The 19,074-nt window shown below is 37.3% G+C and overlaps 1 protein-coding gene and 1 pseudogene across 3 annotated transcripts in view; both read left to right on the top strand.

The window, feature by feature from the left end:
- ACMSD (aminocarboxymuconate semialdehyde decarboxylase) overlaps positions 1 to 19,074 on the top strand; it is a 52,682-nt gene that overhangs the window by 28,025 nt on the left and 5,583 nt on the right. For all 3 annotated transcript variants that reach the window (XM_033113097.1, XM_033113096.1, XM_033113098.1), the window contains one exon: positions 528 to 700. In XM_033113097.1, coding sequence (XP_032968988.1) covers positions 528 to 700 — 173 coding nt within the window. The remainder of the gene's footprint in view (positions 1 to 527; positions 701 to 19,074) is intronic.
- On the top strand, positions 11,961 to 12,079 carry LOC117026425 (uncharacterized; annotated as a pseudogene).

Here is a 19,074-nt window from a genome sequence, read left to right as displayed (position 1 = left end):
TCCAGCGCTCGCTCTCTCTCGCGCGCGCGCTCTCTCTCTCTCTCTCTCTCTCTCTCTCTCTCTCTCTCTCTCTCTCCTCTCTCCAGGTTGTTCTCTAATCTGCTTTTCTTTCTTTCTCACTAACATACAGAGACATTTTCCATGTCAGTAAGTACAGTGCTCCATCATTTTTGATGGTTGTATACATGGGAATACCTTTTATGGACATCCATCATCATTTAGATATTCCCCAACTGGTAGGCTGCCTCAGTATTTTGCGGTTTTAACCACGCTACATTCGAAAACTTTGACTACATATCTTTACACATCTGCCTTCTCTCTTTAGGGTAAATTCCTCGAATCTGAATTTCTAGATGAGTTCATGTTGTGTCTTCTGGGTCATCTCTTAGCATATGGAGCCCAGTCGGTCCCTTGTAAATACTGTTAACCAGCTGGACGATAGTAACTCCTCTTTGTATACAACATGAAGACTCAAAGAAATCCTTTTCACTAGAAGCCAGCCCTTCAGTTACGGGTTTTACTTGCAGGTGGAGCCTTCCCCTTCACAGTAGGAAGAATCTCCCATGGATTCAGCGTGCGTCCAGATCTGTGTGCCCAAGACAACCCAGTCAACCCAAAGAAATACCTTGGCTCCTTTTACACGGACTCTTTGGTTCATGATCCTCTGGCCCTCAAGCTGTTAACAGATATCATAGGAAAGGTAAGCAGGGTCTGCCATTTGGATCGCTTATCGGGAGCGGAGTTCAGATTCAGCAACCAGTGACTTGCTCTCCCTCCAAAAAAGGGATGAAAGAAAAGGCATTAGAAGACAGGAGAGGGACAGTGAGGTTTGGGATTAAGGTTGCTTGCTCAGGGGGTCCTATGCAGAATGTCCTTCATCACAGTGTGTGTATCACCAGGGAAGCATAACATATGCAAGGAGATCCCAGACAATCCGCAGGGCTGGGGAGTCCCCCAGATTAGTCCTCTTCCTCAGGGACACCTCGGTATCCATCATGATGTGCTAAGCAGGAAGCAGCCACAAGTTTTGAAGACAAATTGACCTGGGTTAAAATCCTGACTCTACCTCCTATTAATAGGGTAAATTGTGAACCCAACTGTCCTCATCCACTAAACAAAGAAAATTGGAACATTAAAAGGGAGGGAAATAGCACAGAACAAGGAGGCAAGGGAAGAGGATGAAGGCTCTTATGTACCACGTAAAATTTCTTTCCGGAATAACAGTGTCCTCGTCTTGAAATGATTCTTTCATCTGGCCAAAAAGATCAGCACGGTAGTAGTTTAACCTCATAAGTAAGTCTTTCCTCTGTTGTGGAGTGCTAGCAGATCTCCCTGATGGCATTTCCACCTGCAAAGTATTCTTTGGAAATGCTAGTTCAGCAAGTTAAGACAGTTTTTAGGGCAAAGGCCAGTCTGATTAGCGAAAAGTCTGAAATATTTAGTATTTCAACTCTGTTTTATTACTGACAGATATCTATAGAAGGTTTCCAAATTTTCCTTAAGAAAAAATATTTGAGGTTTTCCAAAAGAATATGGACATGCTTGAAGATTTGCTATCTGGTACTAGGATTGAGAACAGACTAAAAGGCATTTACAATCTTGCGTAGCAGAAAAAGAGGTCTATCATTTGAAAAGTACAAGTAATATTCTATCTCCAGAATGGAGACTTCATCCCCCTTTAAAGTTGACTGCCTCTCTGACTTGAGAAACTTGCTAGAACATAAATGTTAAACACTCAGGTTTGGTAATAAATTATGTGGCTGAGATATGCTTCCAAGTCTTCAAGCTTTTGTGTTGTTCCTGCCAAAATCGGGGTTTAGCAGCTGGTTGTGACTGCAAATTATTTCTAGTTTGGACAAAGGGACCATGGGCAGGTCTATAAGGAAGAAACTACATAGAGGAGAAGCTGAAAGAGACTGTGAGCTCTGGACTTTGAGCAATGGAAGAGGGGGAGTGGGAAAGTGGCACGGAATTGGGGACAGGGTCATTCTTATTACCTCCCTTCAAGCCTAGTACCCCCTGATTTTCTTGGAAATGACAAAATCAGGAGAAAACACCCTTGGCAAATACAACACCGACCTTGTCAGGGATACCATCAGCAGCGAGGAATATTATCAGCACCTTCAGACAGCATTCAGAGCAATCCACTTTGGCCAGGGAGTCAGAGCAGAAGCAGAATGTATGTACACACCCCTTTTAGGGACCCTCAAGGAAACTCAGAGGGCACTTTGCAAAGTTGGTGGTGCTGAGAGCTTATATTCAAACTGTGAAGACTTGAGGCATTATAATTTGGGCATCCAAAGCAAATTGGACCTCACTTTATGTGTGACCTCACAGGCTGGTGAATCCAGGATACATAAGCAGTATATATGAATAATTTGGGATTCTCTTTAAAATATGAATGCTTCCTCATTCTAGTTATGTCCACATTAGGAAATTCTCTCAAAAACAATCCCCAAATCAGAATGGCTAAGGAAAGTCCTAGCATGGCAGCCAGGCGAGAGAGCAACCGTCCAGATTAGAGCAAGAGGACAGAATGCTGGGGAGGGAGGTCTCCAGGACAGGAAAACTGAAACTGATGGAATATTTGATGTTTGAGCAACAGAAACAATGATTGCCAGGCATTCAACAGATCTGTTGATGCATTAGGAACAAACAAGCAGTACGTGCACAGAAAATTAAGCAAATGAAAGAAAAGGAAATAATTAACTCCAAGAAAACAAACATGAGGGCAGATAATCATTGTGCATTATTGAATCATCAATGAACAATATTTATAGGCATAATAGTGTAAATACAAAGTACTGGCTTAACTGAAGATTGTAATTCTAGTGGGAAAATGGAGGAGAGAAGTTGGGGTAAGAAAGAAATTCTCAATAATCATAATGGGAAGTCAGTAAATACTCTCTAAAGCTAATAAACCAAGAAACAATAGTATGTGCCGGTTATCTGGAACTATGAAGAGAATTATTACAAGACGCAGGTTGAAAAGGGAAAGGTGGCTGCCTTGGGGGACAAGGGTTGGGAGAGTGGGCACAGGACTGCTTTTGATTAGAAAGATATTAGTAATATTTAATTAACTGTGTATGGGAATTACTTTGATAAACCAAAATTTTAAATAATACTGAAAAACTAAATAGACGTATGTCATATATATATAAATCAAAGCCATTTGTTGAGCACCTACCATTTCTAAAGCACTGTGCTCAACAGAGAACTTAAATGATGTACTCTCTTAGCTTCCCTCCACCGCTAAAATTCTTTGCTTTTCAGCTATGTCTACTCATTTTTAAAGACAGCTACAAAGAATGCTAGTTGTATGTTATGAGTCTATCACTGTGAAAAATATGAAAAAAGGAAAACTTGATTGTCTCCCTATAATAACAGGATCATAGAAAATTACATATTTAGGTGGATAGATTTTTGAGAGGTCAGTCACCCTCCCATTATGATTATATCATAATTTTGGCTAGATCCACTAGTAATCTATTGATTTAGTACTTGCATCAACTCAGTGGCTTAAAATAATTGTGAACCCTTATTATTTCTTATAGCATCTGTGTGTTAGGAATTTAGGAACAGCTTAGCTGTCTCAGGATCTCTCGTGAGGCTCCAAGCAAGCTGTCAGTCAGGGCTGCTGTCACCTGAAGTCTTGACTGGAGCTGAAGGATTTATTTCCAAGGTGGCTCTTATTCATGGCCGGCACACTGGTGCTGGGTTTTGGCAGAAGTCCTCAGTTTCTCCCCAGCTGGGACTCTCTAATCTCCATAGAGCTGCTTGAGAGTCCTCACAACATGGCCGCTGGCTTCCCCCAAGAATGAGTGATGTGAGAGAGGCAGGGATGGAGGGAGGGAGGGAGAGAGAGAGAGAGAGAGAGAGAGAGAGAGAGAGAGAGAGAGAGAGAGAGAGAGAGAGAGATATCAAGTGCACACCGAGCAGAAGCTATCCTTTTTATGACCTAGCCTCAAAAGTCATGTAGTATCACTTCTGCCTCATTTTATTCATTAGAAGCAAGTCACTATCTGGCCCATATTCAAGAGGAGTGGAATCAGTCTCTATCTTTTGAAGGGAAGAGTGTTAAAGAATTTAAAGACAATATTTTCAAACAACCACATTTCCACATTCTGGCCACAAATGATTTCTATTTCTCCTAAATGCAAAATATCGTCACCCCTCCTATGAACACCCCAGAAGTCTCATCCATTATAGCATCAGCTTAAATAAAGACTAGGATCTCATCAGTTAAATTGACTCGTGGATAATGCTCCTTATGCACAGTCTCTCTGAATCTGAAGACCTGTGAACTAAAGAGACAAGTTCTTTGCCCAACACACACTCGTATAAAATGGTGACACATGCAAAGAATAGTTACTATAGACTCTCCATTCTGAAAGGGTGAAAACGAGAGGTTCAGAGGAGTCACTAGTCACTAACAAATCTGACACCCACTGGGCACATGTTGGCAGTTCCTTGATTAGAACTCAAAGCACAGGAATAATTCTCCACAGCTCATGGTTCTACCCTCTGAGTCATCCCTCTTTTTCCATGAAAGGTTGCCTATGTTTGTGGCTGAATCGTTTTTATACACTGCTTCATGACCATACAAGTTTTGGGACCCAAAGGTTTCTTTTCATTTTGCTCTATATGTTCTTTTCAATCCAAACTGGTGGTGTTTCTGCTAATACAAATCTCTTAAAAACTTGCTGGGTCTCTCATGAATCTTATTAGGTTTCACACCATTAGGCAAGAGTTTTACCCACAAAACTGAGAAAGCCATTCTCTACCTTGGGTTTCTTTGAAGGCTGCTGAGAGACAACATTCTTAAGCTACCTAGAAGCCCATGCTGTTTGACAGAATGGTTCTCTGATGCACTGCCTTAAATCTTTTGAGGTTTTAACAAAGGTTATAATCACATTTTGACTTCATTTTTAGACTATCTGTTTTCTAACTTTGCCCTGTATTTAATCTTTGCCAGAAATCCAGCTCTAATTTTAACATCATTTGCTGTTAGAAATTTTCAAACCCAACAATTCCTGGCTCCTTTATATCTAACAGTCCTTCATTTAATGCGCTCCCCTTACTTTTTACTATGAGCAGCAAGAAGCAGCCAGGCAGCACTTTCAATACTCTGGCTGAAAATTTCCTTAGTTATATCACCCAGTTCATTAAATATATTTTTTACTTTTCATGTTACTGTAGGTGACAGTGTTGCTAAAATTTTGCCACTACATAGCAAAGATATCCTTTTGTCTAGTTTCCAATAACATTTTCTTCATTCTCCCTAAAGTCCTCACTGATATAGCCTTCTCACAGGCTATCAGGCCTCTAATAACAGGCTTTACAAGGGTCTTTAGTCTTTCACTATTCTCAGTCTTTCCCACTTCCTCCCACTAATCAGTTACAAATTCACTTGCACATTTTTGTGTTTTCGATATGGCAACATTGCACTTCCAGGTACTAAAATCTATATTATTTATTTATTTCTGCATCTTAGAGTCTTAGTTTTTTTCCTACTTCTAAAATTTATTAATTCAACTAGAATATTTAAAATCACATAACTTCTTACTTATAAATATTAATTTTCCATATTTATATTTCATAAAACAATTTTGTTTAAATGTATCTTTGACATAGTGCTTTGTCATTATTAGAAGCACCATTTTAGGCATTCATATTGTTTTTAAAAGTATATAAGCATTATAATAAATAAACTCTCTTAATGACAATATCTGTTTCCCAAGTTTCTAAATATCCAGGCTACATCTTCAAACAAGTATCATTAGAATTTTCTTCTGGAAATGGAGGAACTACAGGACTCTTCATATGTCATTCAAATATCTATTCCAAATTGAATTCATTCCTGCTGCTAGTCTTTGTTTGTAGTTTGTACTTTCTACTGGTTTCAGTTAGTTTGTTGATTTGTTTCTGCATGCCTGAGAAATGTGGTGTAAAATGATATTACGATTAAGTGCAGAAATAAAAATAGGAATGAAGATGAAGATGTGGAAAAAAAAAAGTCCTGAAATTCCATTCTTCTGAAGCAAATAGCGAATGATGCTTAGAACTTTAATGCTGTATTACTATTCATAGCTATCAGGGATAGATGTTGAGTAAATTATTTGATCTCTATAAGCCTTAGTTTCCTTACCAATAAAAATAGAGATAATAATAATACCTAATTCTTGGAGGTTTTGACAGGATGAAATAAGATAACCACATAAAGTATATAGCACAATTCGAGTTTCATAGTACGTACTCAATAAAAGCATTTGGTAAAGATGCATACAAACTTTGAAGAATGAAACTACAGTGAAAACCACTGTGACAGTATCAATTTGCAAGATTTTTCAACCACCTTGAAATTTTAGCAACTTCAGAATTATAAAATCATGAAAAATTGAGATAAAGGAAAAATTTCTATCAAAATTAAACTTCGCAACAAACAAAATGTGTCTCTGTCTGAAGCAATGATGTAAAATGAGGATCCTCTATGGAGATTTAATCAAAAGTGAAGAAGGAAAGAGAGGTCGAAAGAGGGACGAATCTAGAAAGTTACACACACACCCAAGGCAGGACACATGCTCAGAAAAGACATGGTAGGACCCTAAGCTTTACTCTCCAGCTGATCTGTAGGCTCAACATCACAGGAAGCGAACACTAAGGCAGAGGTGTAAATGGCCTGGCTGAGTGCTGAAGAAATGACCATCACACAGCCAATCTGCAAAGACTAGCAGACGTTTTTGTCCTGTCTTTTTTTCTTTTTTTTTCTTTCTGTTCTCTTTTTACTTTAAGCATTTAAGGAACTCTTAAGCTGACCCCAAGCTTAAGGAACAGAGACTTCAGAGACCACAGATAACAAAGAACAAGTCTTTTAAAACTAGTTTAGAAAAGTCACTACATAAACAACTACAAAGTACAGCAAGGAACAATAACAAAAGCCGAGGAGAAGGAAACATCGATTATCAAAGTTACCACATTATAATGTGGTACTCAAAATGTCTAGTTTTTAACAAAAAATTAACAGGCATGCAAAGAAACAAGAAAGTATGGCCCATTCTCATGAAAAAAAAAAAATCAACAGAAATTGTCACTGGAGAAACATTGGACTTATTAAAGACTTTAATCAACAGTTTTAAATATGCTCAAAGAGATAAAGAAAATCATAGACTAAGAACTGAAGAAAAACAGGAGAATGATTACTGAACAAAAAGACACTGTCTAAATATTTAGAAATTATAAAAAAGGAACCAAATAGAAATTCTGGACCTGAAAAGTACAATAACTTTAATGAAAAATTCACTAAAGGGACAAGTATCTAATAAAGAACCTGTATTCAAACACATAAAAAATGCTTACACTTCAATAATAAAAACACATACAATCCTATTAAATTAGGCAAAGGATCTGAATAAACATTTCTCCAAGAAAGATAGAAAAACGGTCAATGAACACATGAAAACATGCTCAGCGTCACTGGTCATTAATTAAATACAAATCAAAACTACAATGGGATACTAATTCACACTCACTAGGATGACTATAAGAAAAAAAAATGGAAAATGTGGAAGAGGATGTGAATAAATTGGAATTCTTGTATATTGCTGTTTGGAATACCAAATAGTGCAGCCACTATGGAAAACAGTTTGGCAGGTCTACAAAAAGTTAACCATAGAATTAGCATATGCCCAACAATGCCATTCCTTAGGTATATACCCAAAAGAATTAAAAACAAGTATTCAAACAAATGCTTGTACACAAATGTTCATAATAGCATTATTTGCAACAACCTAAAGGTAGAAACAACCCGAATGTCCACCAGCAGATGAATGAATAAGCAAAATGTGGTATATCCGTACAAAGGAATATCATATTCAGCCATAAAAAGAAATGAAATACTGATACATGCTATAACTGAATGGACTTTGAAAACATGCTAAGAGAAAAAAGTCAGACGCACGGGTCACATATTGTATGATTCTATTTATATGAAATGTCCAGTATAGGAAAACCCACAGAGATAGAAAACAGAATAGTGGCTGCCAGGGGGTTGGCGTGGGATGGGGCAAGTGGGCAGGGGGAGGAGGCAATGGGTAGTGGCTCCTTAATATGCACAAGGCCTTTCTTGGGGGTGTGAAAATGTTGTCGAACGAGAGAGGTGATAGTTGCACAACATTGTGAATATACTAAATGCCACCAAAGTGTAGACTTTAAAATGGTTAATTTTATGCTATGTGAATTTCACTTTATTTTTTTTTTAAGTGAAGAGGCCTCTCTCTGCAAGTTAGACTTCCAACCACTCCACCAAAATATCTATTCGTATGTTCTCTTCATTTTTAAACGAGAAACCAGAAATTCCTGTTCTGCAAAATAGAAAGTGTATCTCACAATAAAAGAAATGGTTCATTTTTAGAAATAACAATGTCACTTTAGGCATTTTAAGCCTCAAATTTTTACAATAGGCATATATGAGGTGTGATCAAACAATATGGTAAATATTTAAATAAAATAAATTATTACAGTAAAAGACACATTGCCATTAATCCCCTTCAAAATACTCCCCCTCGCTTCAAACACATTACTCCCATCATTCTTGCCACTTTCTGAAGCAATTCTGGAAGTCCTCTTTCGTGAGTGTCTTTAGTTGCATTGTTGTGGCTGCTTCAATGTCCTGTATCGATTCAAAACCATTACCTTCTGGTAATTATACGGTCATTTTGACTTTGGGGAAGAGCCAGAAGTCACATGGTGCCAGATCCAATGAATAAGGTGGATGAGGATACACAGTAATGTTTTTATTTTGACAGAAATTGCCATACCAGAAGCGACATATGACACGGAGCATTGTCATGATGGAGGATGATTTATGGCACACTTTAAAACACACCTTCTCTCAAGCGTAGCTCATACTTGACTGACTGCACCAAATACAGTGGTACCTCGGTTTTCGAACATAATCCACAAGTTCTGAAACGTTCGAAAATAGCCAACAACAAGGCCCCAGGATCTTGCACTCAGCAGAAGCCATCTGACATGTTCGACTTCCGAGTCATGTTCAAAAACCGAAGCATTTACTTCCGGGTTTACAGTGTTCATAAACCAAAATGTTCGTCAACAGAGATATTGGAAAACCGAGGTACTACTGTAAGTTGAAACTTGTCATACAACTGTTACTAAAGTTCCATGTGCCCTTTCCCATATTAAAAATCCCTGCCTTTCCATTGGATGGCACTCGGCATCAGGATTCTCTATATTTTGTGATCACAACGGAAAGGCTCCATGTCATACTTTGCTTCTGGTATGGCAATTTCTGTCAAATAAAAACATTATGGTGTGTCCTCATCAACCTTATTCACTGGATCTGGCACCATGTGACTTCTGGCTCTTCCCCAAAGTCAAAATGACCATGAAAGAAAAACGTTTTGTACCGATTCAAGACATCGAGGCAGCCACAACAGTGCAACTGAAGACTCTCACAAAAGAGGTCTTCCAGAACTGCTTCAGAAAGTGGCAAGAATGATGGGATAAGTGTGTTTGAAGCAAGGGGGGGGGTAGTATTTTGAGGGGGATTAATGGCAATGTCTTTTACTGTAATACATTTTTTTTAAACATTCACTGTATTTTTTTATCACACCTCGTAAATGTTATCTTGTCTTGGGAATTTGATCCATGGGTTAGAAGATGAACCTAAGTTAGAGACCAGTCAGGCCCAAAGGCCAAAGCTTCTTCATCCCTTTCCCACGCCTTCTTTAACATTCAGGACTGCTCTATTCGGATGTTCTAAAAGATTAGAATGATCTAGAAGCAATGAAAAGGTCCTTCATCATCAAAGAAAGACTTTATTATTTCCAGGGTAACTGTAGGCAGTAGACCATACCATATGTATTAGAAATATTTCCACCTGACTTGAAATTTCAATGTATTTTAATAGTTCTGTCTGTAAAAACCTCAACCTGTATTCCAGTTAAATGATGTTTTCTTGTGCACTACTGTCCTCAGTAGAGTGGAACCCTTTCTGATGCCCAGAAGCTTCTTGAGAATAAGAGTATCACTTAATACCTTCTCAAGAAGTCGTGATAAATGAAAGAAAGTTCAAGTCCCAGCTCTACCACTTGTGAGCGGGGTGAACTTCAGTAGCAAGTCACTTATCTTCTCAGTCTGTTTCCTCAATTGGAAAGTGGCGAGGCTAACCAGGCAGAGTTGATATGAGGAGCTTATATAATATAATACTATGCCAAAGGACTATGCAAACGTCAGTGGTTTATATCATCCAGTGCTTTACAGACAGTAGGTGTTAAGTTAATGTTTCTTTGATTGGGTTGTATAATGATCCTGTGGATATAAGGCTAATCTTACTTTGCACTGATAGAGTTAAATCAGGCTCTTTCTCTGGGAAAGTATGTCTCAGGGTAGGAACTGAATCCTTGGTATACTAGAATTTTTATAGTAAGTTATGTTATAACAGTTACATTATATTTTCTGCAAATGCTACTAATGAAATAGGCTAATGAGAAGATAGTTAATTGCTCCTTTTTGAGAAGACAAATGAATTATTTTCCAGCATTTCAATTTATTTAGTGAGCCACATCCTTCCGTGTTTGCAGCATTCCCTGAAAACATGAAAGAGTTAATGCATCCCAGCAGGTAAGCAGTTTATTTCTCTTCCCTGGCAGGAATATTAATCACGATTATTATCAGCTCAGTAAGTCTTTGGCCTCCTAGGGAATGTGCTCTGCTGGCTTTGGGAAGGGAAAGATGTGTTGGGGCAGAGTGTTGGTGCTGAGAAATCAATCAGGATTATCCACGGCTTTACTGCCTAATAAAGAAAGCCAGTGTCTGTCTAGAAGGTATAATTTCAGGACCCCAAAAGAACCAGGCATGGTATCCAAAATGCCCACCATTAGAATTATTCCTTTGGATTTAATAGAGTTGTTAGAAAGGTTCTACTAAAATGTAGACGTTGTCAAGTGTGGCATTGGCACCGATTCGTGATCACTGTCAATCCGAAGGGAATACACTCCTAGATCACAGAGCATAGAAGAGAGTTTCAGCTTTTGGGAGGCCAGGATCAGGTATGTTACTTGGGAACCTGAGCTGTCACAAGAGTCAGGTGTCACAGGGAGCTTGGATCAGTGGGAAGTAGGCAAGTCATCCAAGGCCATACCCTATGCCTCTTTAACCAGGATTATGCATGTAATCCATCGAAAACATAATCAACTTGCAGGTCCGAGACAACAGGTAATAGAAATAGCAATACAAAAATGTATTTTAAACGTAAGTATTTATTAAGCATCAATTAAGTAGAGACTAGTGTTAAGCAATGGAGTATGCAACCTTCATCCAACAGGACGAAAGTACTCTTGAGGAATCTCTTCTCCCCACCTTTTCCCTGCTACTGTCCCTTCTCCCTCTGAACAAGAAAAGCAGTTAGCAAGACTTCATTTCCAGTTCTTTTATGCCTACTCCCCTCTCCCTTATGAAATTACTAACAAGTTAAAAACTGGTCAAAAGTTTACCAGAAGGTATCAATAAGAGTTGTACAGATAGATAGGGGTATGAAAAATTCACAAACCAGATGATTGCAAGAGGATAATTAACCTCCTATAGAGAAGAGTTGTGAACAGCTACAAATAATAATGAAATGCTATCAAACCATGAGTCTGGTGTTCTGCAGCAGGCATCCAAAATCAAGTTAGGAAGGGGAGAAGGGAAGTATCTTAACCAGGAAGGATGAATTGCTGAGTGGTTTTCATTTCTTTCTTAAAACCATTTACTTTTTCCACATTAAAACAGAACAGATCCTCCCCCACCCCCCATTTAAAATGTACTTATGTCCTAGAAGGCCATAATCCTGGGAATGGGAGAATTCCAGACTAGAGGGAAAAATTAATTTCTAGATTTCAATGTCACATTAACGTAGCTGAGGAATGTAATGTAAGCATGGGACTTGAACAAATTATGTTGTGTTGTATGAGAGGGGAGAAGGTTAGCATTCCCCTTGACAAGGATGGAAGAGGCCCTTGGGCCCTAACACACATACGGTCAAGGCATTGCCACCTACTTTGAGGAATCTAACCATCGTGAAAAAAAAAATGTTGTGTTTTGGAATTGTAAACAGCTTTGGCAAGACGAGTAGAAATATGGATAAACGAACCTCCAGTGCCCACCAAGCAGGCAGTTCAGAAGGAGATCAGCTGTTGGCACAGAAGTGAGGAGATGGAACTTTGGTTCTTTACGGTCTCCATCAGCAGGTAGAGTTGCTCAGTTTTATACAGTAGTGAGTACAGGAATCTAGACATAGTTGTCAGTCTGTCACAGCCTTCCTCTAAACTTTATCATGCTTTAAACTTTATCATCCTTTAAACTGTATCATAAAACCTAGGAAAATCCTTTTTTTTTTTTTTGGTAGAAATCAAAGTGTCACTTATCCTGAACACAGTTCGAATTTAGCGTATTTAAAATACCTTTAATATGTCAAGCCTAGTACAAATCAGACTTCCCTCTTTCATACATTCAAGACTTCATTCCTTCAACATACACATTTGTTAAAGCAACTCTAAAATTGATGATAAGCATATGGCAGAGTTTTATTTCCAACTTGTTTCAAAAGAAGAGGCTTTCTGAAAAGTCAAATTCAAATATTCTATCTTGGCAGAGACATGTTATAGGGGAAAATGGGTATTGTCAGGCTGGAAAGACAAAGGAGGGGGAGGAAGGAGGAAGAAGAGAAGTAGGAGTAGTAGGAGCAGTAGTAGTAGTTGACAATTAGTCTCTTTACATGTTTGGTAAATGTCTTAGACTAGTTTCAGGACTAGCAGTCAATTGAATGCCTTTCCTAGAGAGGGTTCTTAAGCTCATATAAATTCAATAAAAAATTGTTTCTATATTTTATTTTATCAAGAATGTTCATTGTTCCACAGGAAAAGCAGCTAGTCACATCAGACCACAAAGTTCTGCCCTTGCTCAGGTTTGGGACCACTTTCTTTCTCACATTTATTGCGGACGACTGGTGCCATGCTAAGGAATTTGGGCTTTACCTTATAGACAATGGGAAATTACTGAAGGATTTTAAGCAGCGATGTGGCATGATCGGATTCATATTTTTAAAACAGCATTCTCTCCAGTGTTAGGTATTGGTTAAAATTCATGAGCCCGGAATCAGGGACATCAGTTAGAAAACTACAATAATGGCCCAGTTTAATTCCACTCTACACCTGGCTTTTGGCTCAGAGCTGGCAACATGGTTTTGGTCCCAGTTCTTAGCTGAGTGGATGAGATGGAGACACAAACCTGGCCCCACCACATACTAGCTGTGCGACTCTAGGCAAGTTAGTTATCATCTCTGTTTCTTCATCCGTTGAATGGGAATAATAATAGAACCCATCTCATAGGAAGGTTGTGAGGATTAAATGAGTCAATGAATGAAAATTGCTTAGAATAGACTCCTGCAAGTAGTAAGCAATTAATAAATGTTAGATAGTATTACTATTATTATTATAAGAAATCATCTCATAGCAATGTAAGAAGGGCTGTGAATAAAACTGTATACAGGATGCTTCCGGGGTACAAAGGTCACACAGGGCTGAGCTAAGAAATGGTAAGGGCCCAAGTTAGGGGAGGAGCTGGGGAAGTGGAGAGTAAGTGATGGATGCAAGAAATGATACAGAGGTAGAATCAAAGGGCTTAGTGACCCATGAGATCCAGGCCCAGACATATCCACGTTTACGGATCAAAAAACTCCATGTTAAGATGTCAATTCTCTCCAAATTAATCAATGGATTCAACATATTCCAAATTGAGGCTAAAATTTATAGAGATATGCAAAGGACCAGAGAGCCAATATAATTTTGAAAAAGAAAAAGAAAGTTGGAGACTTGTACTATCTGACTTCAAGAGCTGCTGTACAGCTGTAGCAGTCAACACAATGTGGTATCAGCAGAGGACGGGATCGACTGGAAAGTACAGAAATACACTCACTCTTATATGGTTAATTAATTTTTGACAAAGGTGTAAAAGCAATTAAATGGTGATAGAAAAGCCTTTTATGTTGAAAAAAGTAGATATCCATATAAGTTAAATAATCAATCTTGACTCTACTTCACACCATATGCCAAACTTAATTTGAGGTTGGATTTTTTTTTAATTATTATTTTTCATTGATAGTGGACGTTCAATATTATTTTATATTAGTTTCAGGTTTACAGCCTAGTAGTTAGGCACTTATGTAATGTATGCAGTGATACCCCCGATGTGTGAGGGTTTGGTTTGTGAGGCGCAGTTAGTGGTGCCCAAAACCTCTGTTCGCTGGAATGCTGCAGAGGTCACCCAGAGCCCACAATCCTAAGACTTTTACCTTTTCCCAAGAAGGGAATAAAAGAGGTTGGATGATGACAGCAGTGCGTGCTAGGCTTGAGCAAAATGAGTAAATAAATTTAGTAAAATGCAGGGGTCTCCCTGTTAAAGAAGGTAGTTACAAATATAGATAAATACATATAGAAATACAGAAGTGTCTGTGTGTACACACACATACACACACACACACACAGTTCTACATCAGCAATATTATCCCATCTAGTGCCCAGATCTTGGTTTCTAGATACCATTTTCCCCTATAAGGAAGCTGGGCCGCGCGGAGTAAAGGCTGATTTCAGGACAGAGAAAGTACAGAATGAGCTAGAACAACTTCTTGTGCATGAGAATAAGAAAGTACTCAGAATAATGGTATCATACTTAATGGTGAAAGACTGAAAGGTTCTGCCCTCACCCCTTCTATTCAGAATTGTACTGGAGATTTCAGTCAGGGCAATTAGGCAAGAAAACTAAATAAAAGGTATACAGATTAGAAAGGAAGAAGCAAAATCATTTGCAGATAACATGACCTTGAATATGAAACATCCTGAGGAATCGACCAATAAACTACTAGGGCTAACAAACTGCTTCAGCAAGGGTGTAGGATACAGAATAAAATATAAATTTTATAAATACAAAATATTTATATGTATAAGTATTAATATAGAAAAATTAACTGTACTTATATGTACTAGCAATGAATTTGAAGAAATAATTTCATTTACAATAGCATCAAAAAGAAGAAAATACTGAGGATAAATTCAACTAAAGAAGTACAAGACTTGGACACTAAACTAGAAAACACTGTTGAAGAAAATTAAAGAGACCTAAATAAATGAAAAGATCCTACTGGTTAGAAAACAATATTATTAAATGGCAACACTCCCTAAAGTGATTTACAGATTCAATGCAATCCCTATAGAAAATCCAGGTGCCTTTTTTCTTTTCTTTTTTTGCAGGAATTGACAAGCTGACCCTAAAATTTATATGGAAATGCAAGAGACTTAAAATAGCCAAAACAATCTTGAAAAACAAGAACAAAATTGGAGGACTCAAATTCCCAATTTTAAAACTTTTTACATAGATACAGTAATCAAAACTATGTAGTACTGGCATAAGGACAGATACACAGATCAACTGATTTTGAACAAAAGTGTCAATACAATTCAATGTGCAAAAAATAGTCTTTTCAACATACTGTAGTGGGACAACTGGATATCCACATGCAAAAAAAATTAAGTTGACCCCTTCTTTACACCATACACAAAAATTAATAGCTCAATATAGATCAAAGACCAAAATGGAAGAGCTAAAATACAAACTCTTAGAAAAAAACATAGTTGTAAATCTTTGTGACCTTGGTTTTGGCAATAATTTCTTTCTTTTTTTTTTCATTCTATTGTTTTATTATAACAATAATGAAAAAAGAACAGCTTTGGAATACATCATGGTTTCTAAATCTTGGCACTGTTGACATTTGATCTGGATAATTCTTTGTTGTAGGAGATTGTCCTATGCTTTGTAGAATATTTAGAAGCATCCTTGGCCCCAATTCACTAGATGCCAGTAGCAACTCTTGATTTTGACAACCAACAATATGTCCAAACATTACCAAATGACCCCAGGGGATAAAATTTTCCCTAATTGAGAACCGCTGGATTACGTATATAAAGTCATGCTTCCTTTGTAATAATATTACAAATATTGAGCTATACTTATCAAGAAAACAATACTTTCTATTCTTAAAACTTTCAAGTAAAAGATCATAACCATCTCTTCTGGATTACTGGTTTGCAGGTGTTTTTTGGGGGTTTTTTTGTTTTTGTTTTTGTTTTGTTTTTTATTTTTTTTTATTAGTTTCAGGTGCACAAGACAAAGTAATACTTAGACGTTTATCATTTATATCCCTCACACTGTGTGAACTCCCCTCCCCCCATCCACCATCCCTCTGACATCACACAGAGCCATTACATTTCCACTGTCTCTATTCCTAATGCTGTACTCCGCTTCTTGTAAGTATATACATACATATACATATATATATATACATATATACATATATATATATATATATATAAAATTATAGTTGGCATTCATTATTGTTCAGCTTCAGCTTCAGGTATACAGTGCAGTGATCAGGCATCTACATCATCCCTGACGTGGTCTCCCAAATGGGACAAGTGTCCATCGAATACCCTACAAAATCTTTATAACATTATTGATTACATTCCCCAAACTGATTTTCAAAACCCCGTGGCCATCTTGTGGTTACTGACTGTTTTCTAATCCCCTCACCTTCCCCCTTACCCCCACCCCCCTGCCCATCTAGCAACCCTCAGTTTTTCCTCTTTGTCTCCAAAACTGTTTCTGATTAGTTCAATCACTTATTCTTTTCTTTAGATTCCACATATAAGTGAGATCATATGGTATTTGTCTTTCTCTGTCTGACTTATTTCATTTAACGTAATGTTCTCTAGGTCCATTCATGTTGTTGCAAATGGTAAGATTTCTTTCTTCTTTATGGCTGCGTAGTACTCCATTGTATAAATGTACCACAGTTTCTTAATCCAGTCATCTACCGATGGGCATTTCAGTTGTTTCCATGTCTTGGCTATTGTGTATAATGCTGCAATAAACATAGGAGTGCATAAAGATTTTTGAATTAGAGTTTTGGATTTCTCGGGATAGATACCTAGAAGTGGAATTACTGGACCATAAGGTAGTTCCATTTTCAGTTTTTTGAGATACCTCCATATTGTTTTCCATAGTGGCTGCACCAATCTGCAACCCCACTGACAGTGCACAAGCATTCCCTTTTCTCCACATCCGCGCCAGCACTTGTTGTTTGTTGATTTATTGATGATAGCCATTTTGACTGGGGTGAGGTGGTATCTCATTGTGGTTTTTATTTGCATTTCTCTGATGGTTAGTGAGGTTGAGCATTTCTTCATATGTCTGTTTGCCATCTGTATGTCCTTTTTAGAAAAATGTCTCTTCATGTCCTCTGCCCATTTTTTAATTGGGTTGTTTGTTTTTTTGGAGTTGTGTTGAGTTTTTTTATAAATTTGTGATATTAACCCCTTATCAGATATATCATTGGCAAGTATCTTTTCCCATTCAATAGGATCCCTTTTTGTTTTATTGATGATTTCCTTTGCTGTGAAAAAACTTTTTAGTTTGATGTAATCCCACATGTTTATTTTTTCTCTTACTTCCCTCGTGTGAGAGGATATATCAGTAAAAACCTTACTCCGGGTAATGTCTGTGAAGTTTCTTCCTATATTTTCTTCTAGGTATTTTATGGTTTCAGATCTTACATTTAAGTCTTTAAGCCATTTTGAATTTATTTTTGTATATGGTGAAGGAGGTGGTCCAGCTTCATTTTTTTGCATGTGTCTGTCCAGGTTTCCCAGCACCATTTATTGAATAGACTGTCTTTACCCCACCGTACATTCTTGCTTCCATTGTCATAGATTAAATGGCCATATTGGCATGGATTTATTTCTGGACTCTGTATTCTGTTCCATTACTCTATGTGTCTGTTTTTATGCCAGTACCATGCTGTTTTAATTACTGTAGCCTTGTAATATAATTTGATGTCAGGTATTGCTATACCTCCCACTTTGTTCTTATTTCTCAAGATTGCTGAAGCTATCCAGGGTCTTTCATGGTCCCATATAAATTTTAGGATTATATGTTTTATTTCTGTGAAAAGTGTCATTGGTAGTTTGATAGGAATTGTGTTGAATATGTATATTGCCTTAGGCAGTATGGACATTTTAACTATATTAATTTTTCCTATCCATGAACATAGTATGTGTTTCCATCTATTTGTATCTTCTTTTATTTCTTTCTTCAGTGTTTTATAATTTTCTGAGTACAGACCTTTTCCTTCTTTGGTTAAATTTATTCCCAGGTATTTTATAGTCTATGGAGCAATTGTAAATGGGATTGTTTTTTTAATTTCTCCTTCTGATGTTTTATTATTGCTATATACAAATGCAACTGATTTCTGAATATTAATTTTGTATCCTGCTACTTTACTAAATTCATCTATCAGCTCTAATAGTTTCTTGGTGGAGTCTTTAGGGTTCTCTCTATATAGTATCATATCATCTGCATATAATGACAATTTTACTTCCTCCTTAGGCACTAATTTCTTAAATATGTATGATACCAACAGCACAAGCAACCAAAGAAAAAAACAGCCCTGATCAAATATTAAATTAGTCTTGATCAATATTTTAAAAATCTGTCCTTCAAAGGACACAATAAAGTGAAAAGACAACCCACAAAATGAAGAAAGTATTCATAAATCATATATTGATAAGTCTCTACTATTCAGAAAACATAAACTCTTACAACTAAACAATAAAAAGAAAACAAATAGGCTTGCATAGACACAAGGGATCTGAATAGATATTTCTTCAAACACATACAAATGGCCAATAGGCATATGAACAGGTGTTCAACATAATTAGTCACTAGAGAAATACAAATAAAAACCACAGCAAGATATCACTTTCATACACTAGATGGGTATAACAAAAAAAGATGGACAATAACAAGTGTTGGTAAAGATTTGGGGAAATTAGAACCCTCATACATTGCTGGTGGGGATGTAGAATGCTGCAGCCACTGTGAAAAATAGTTTCTCAAAATGTCAAACATGGACTTACCATATGATGCAGCAATTCCATTCCCAGATATATAAGTAGGAGAAATGAA

Source organism: Rhinolophus ferrumequinum, chromosome 8, assembly GCF_004115265.2.
Source record: "Rhinolophus ferrumequinum isolate MPI-CBG mRhiFer1 chromosome 8, mRhiFer1_v1.p, whole genome shotgun sequence".
NCBI lineage: Eukaryota > Metazoa > Chordata > Mammalia > Chiroptera > Rhinolophidae > Rhinolophus > Rhinolophus ferrumequinum.
Note: the sequence above shows the minus strand (reverse complement) of the source record. Positions and strands in the feature narration are given on the sequence as shown.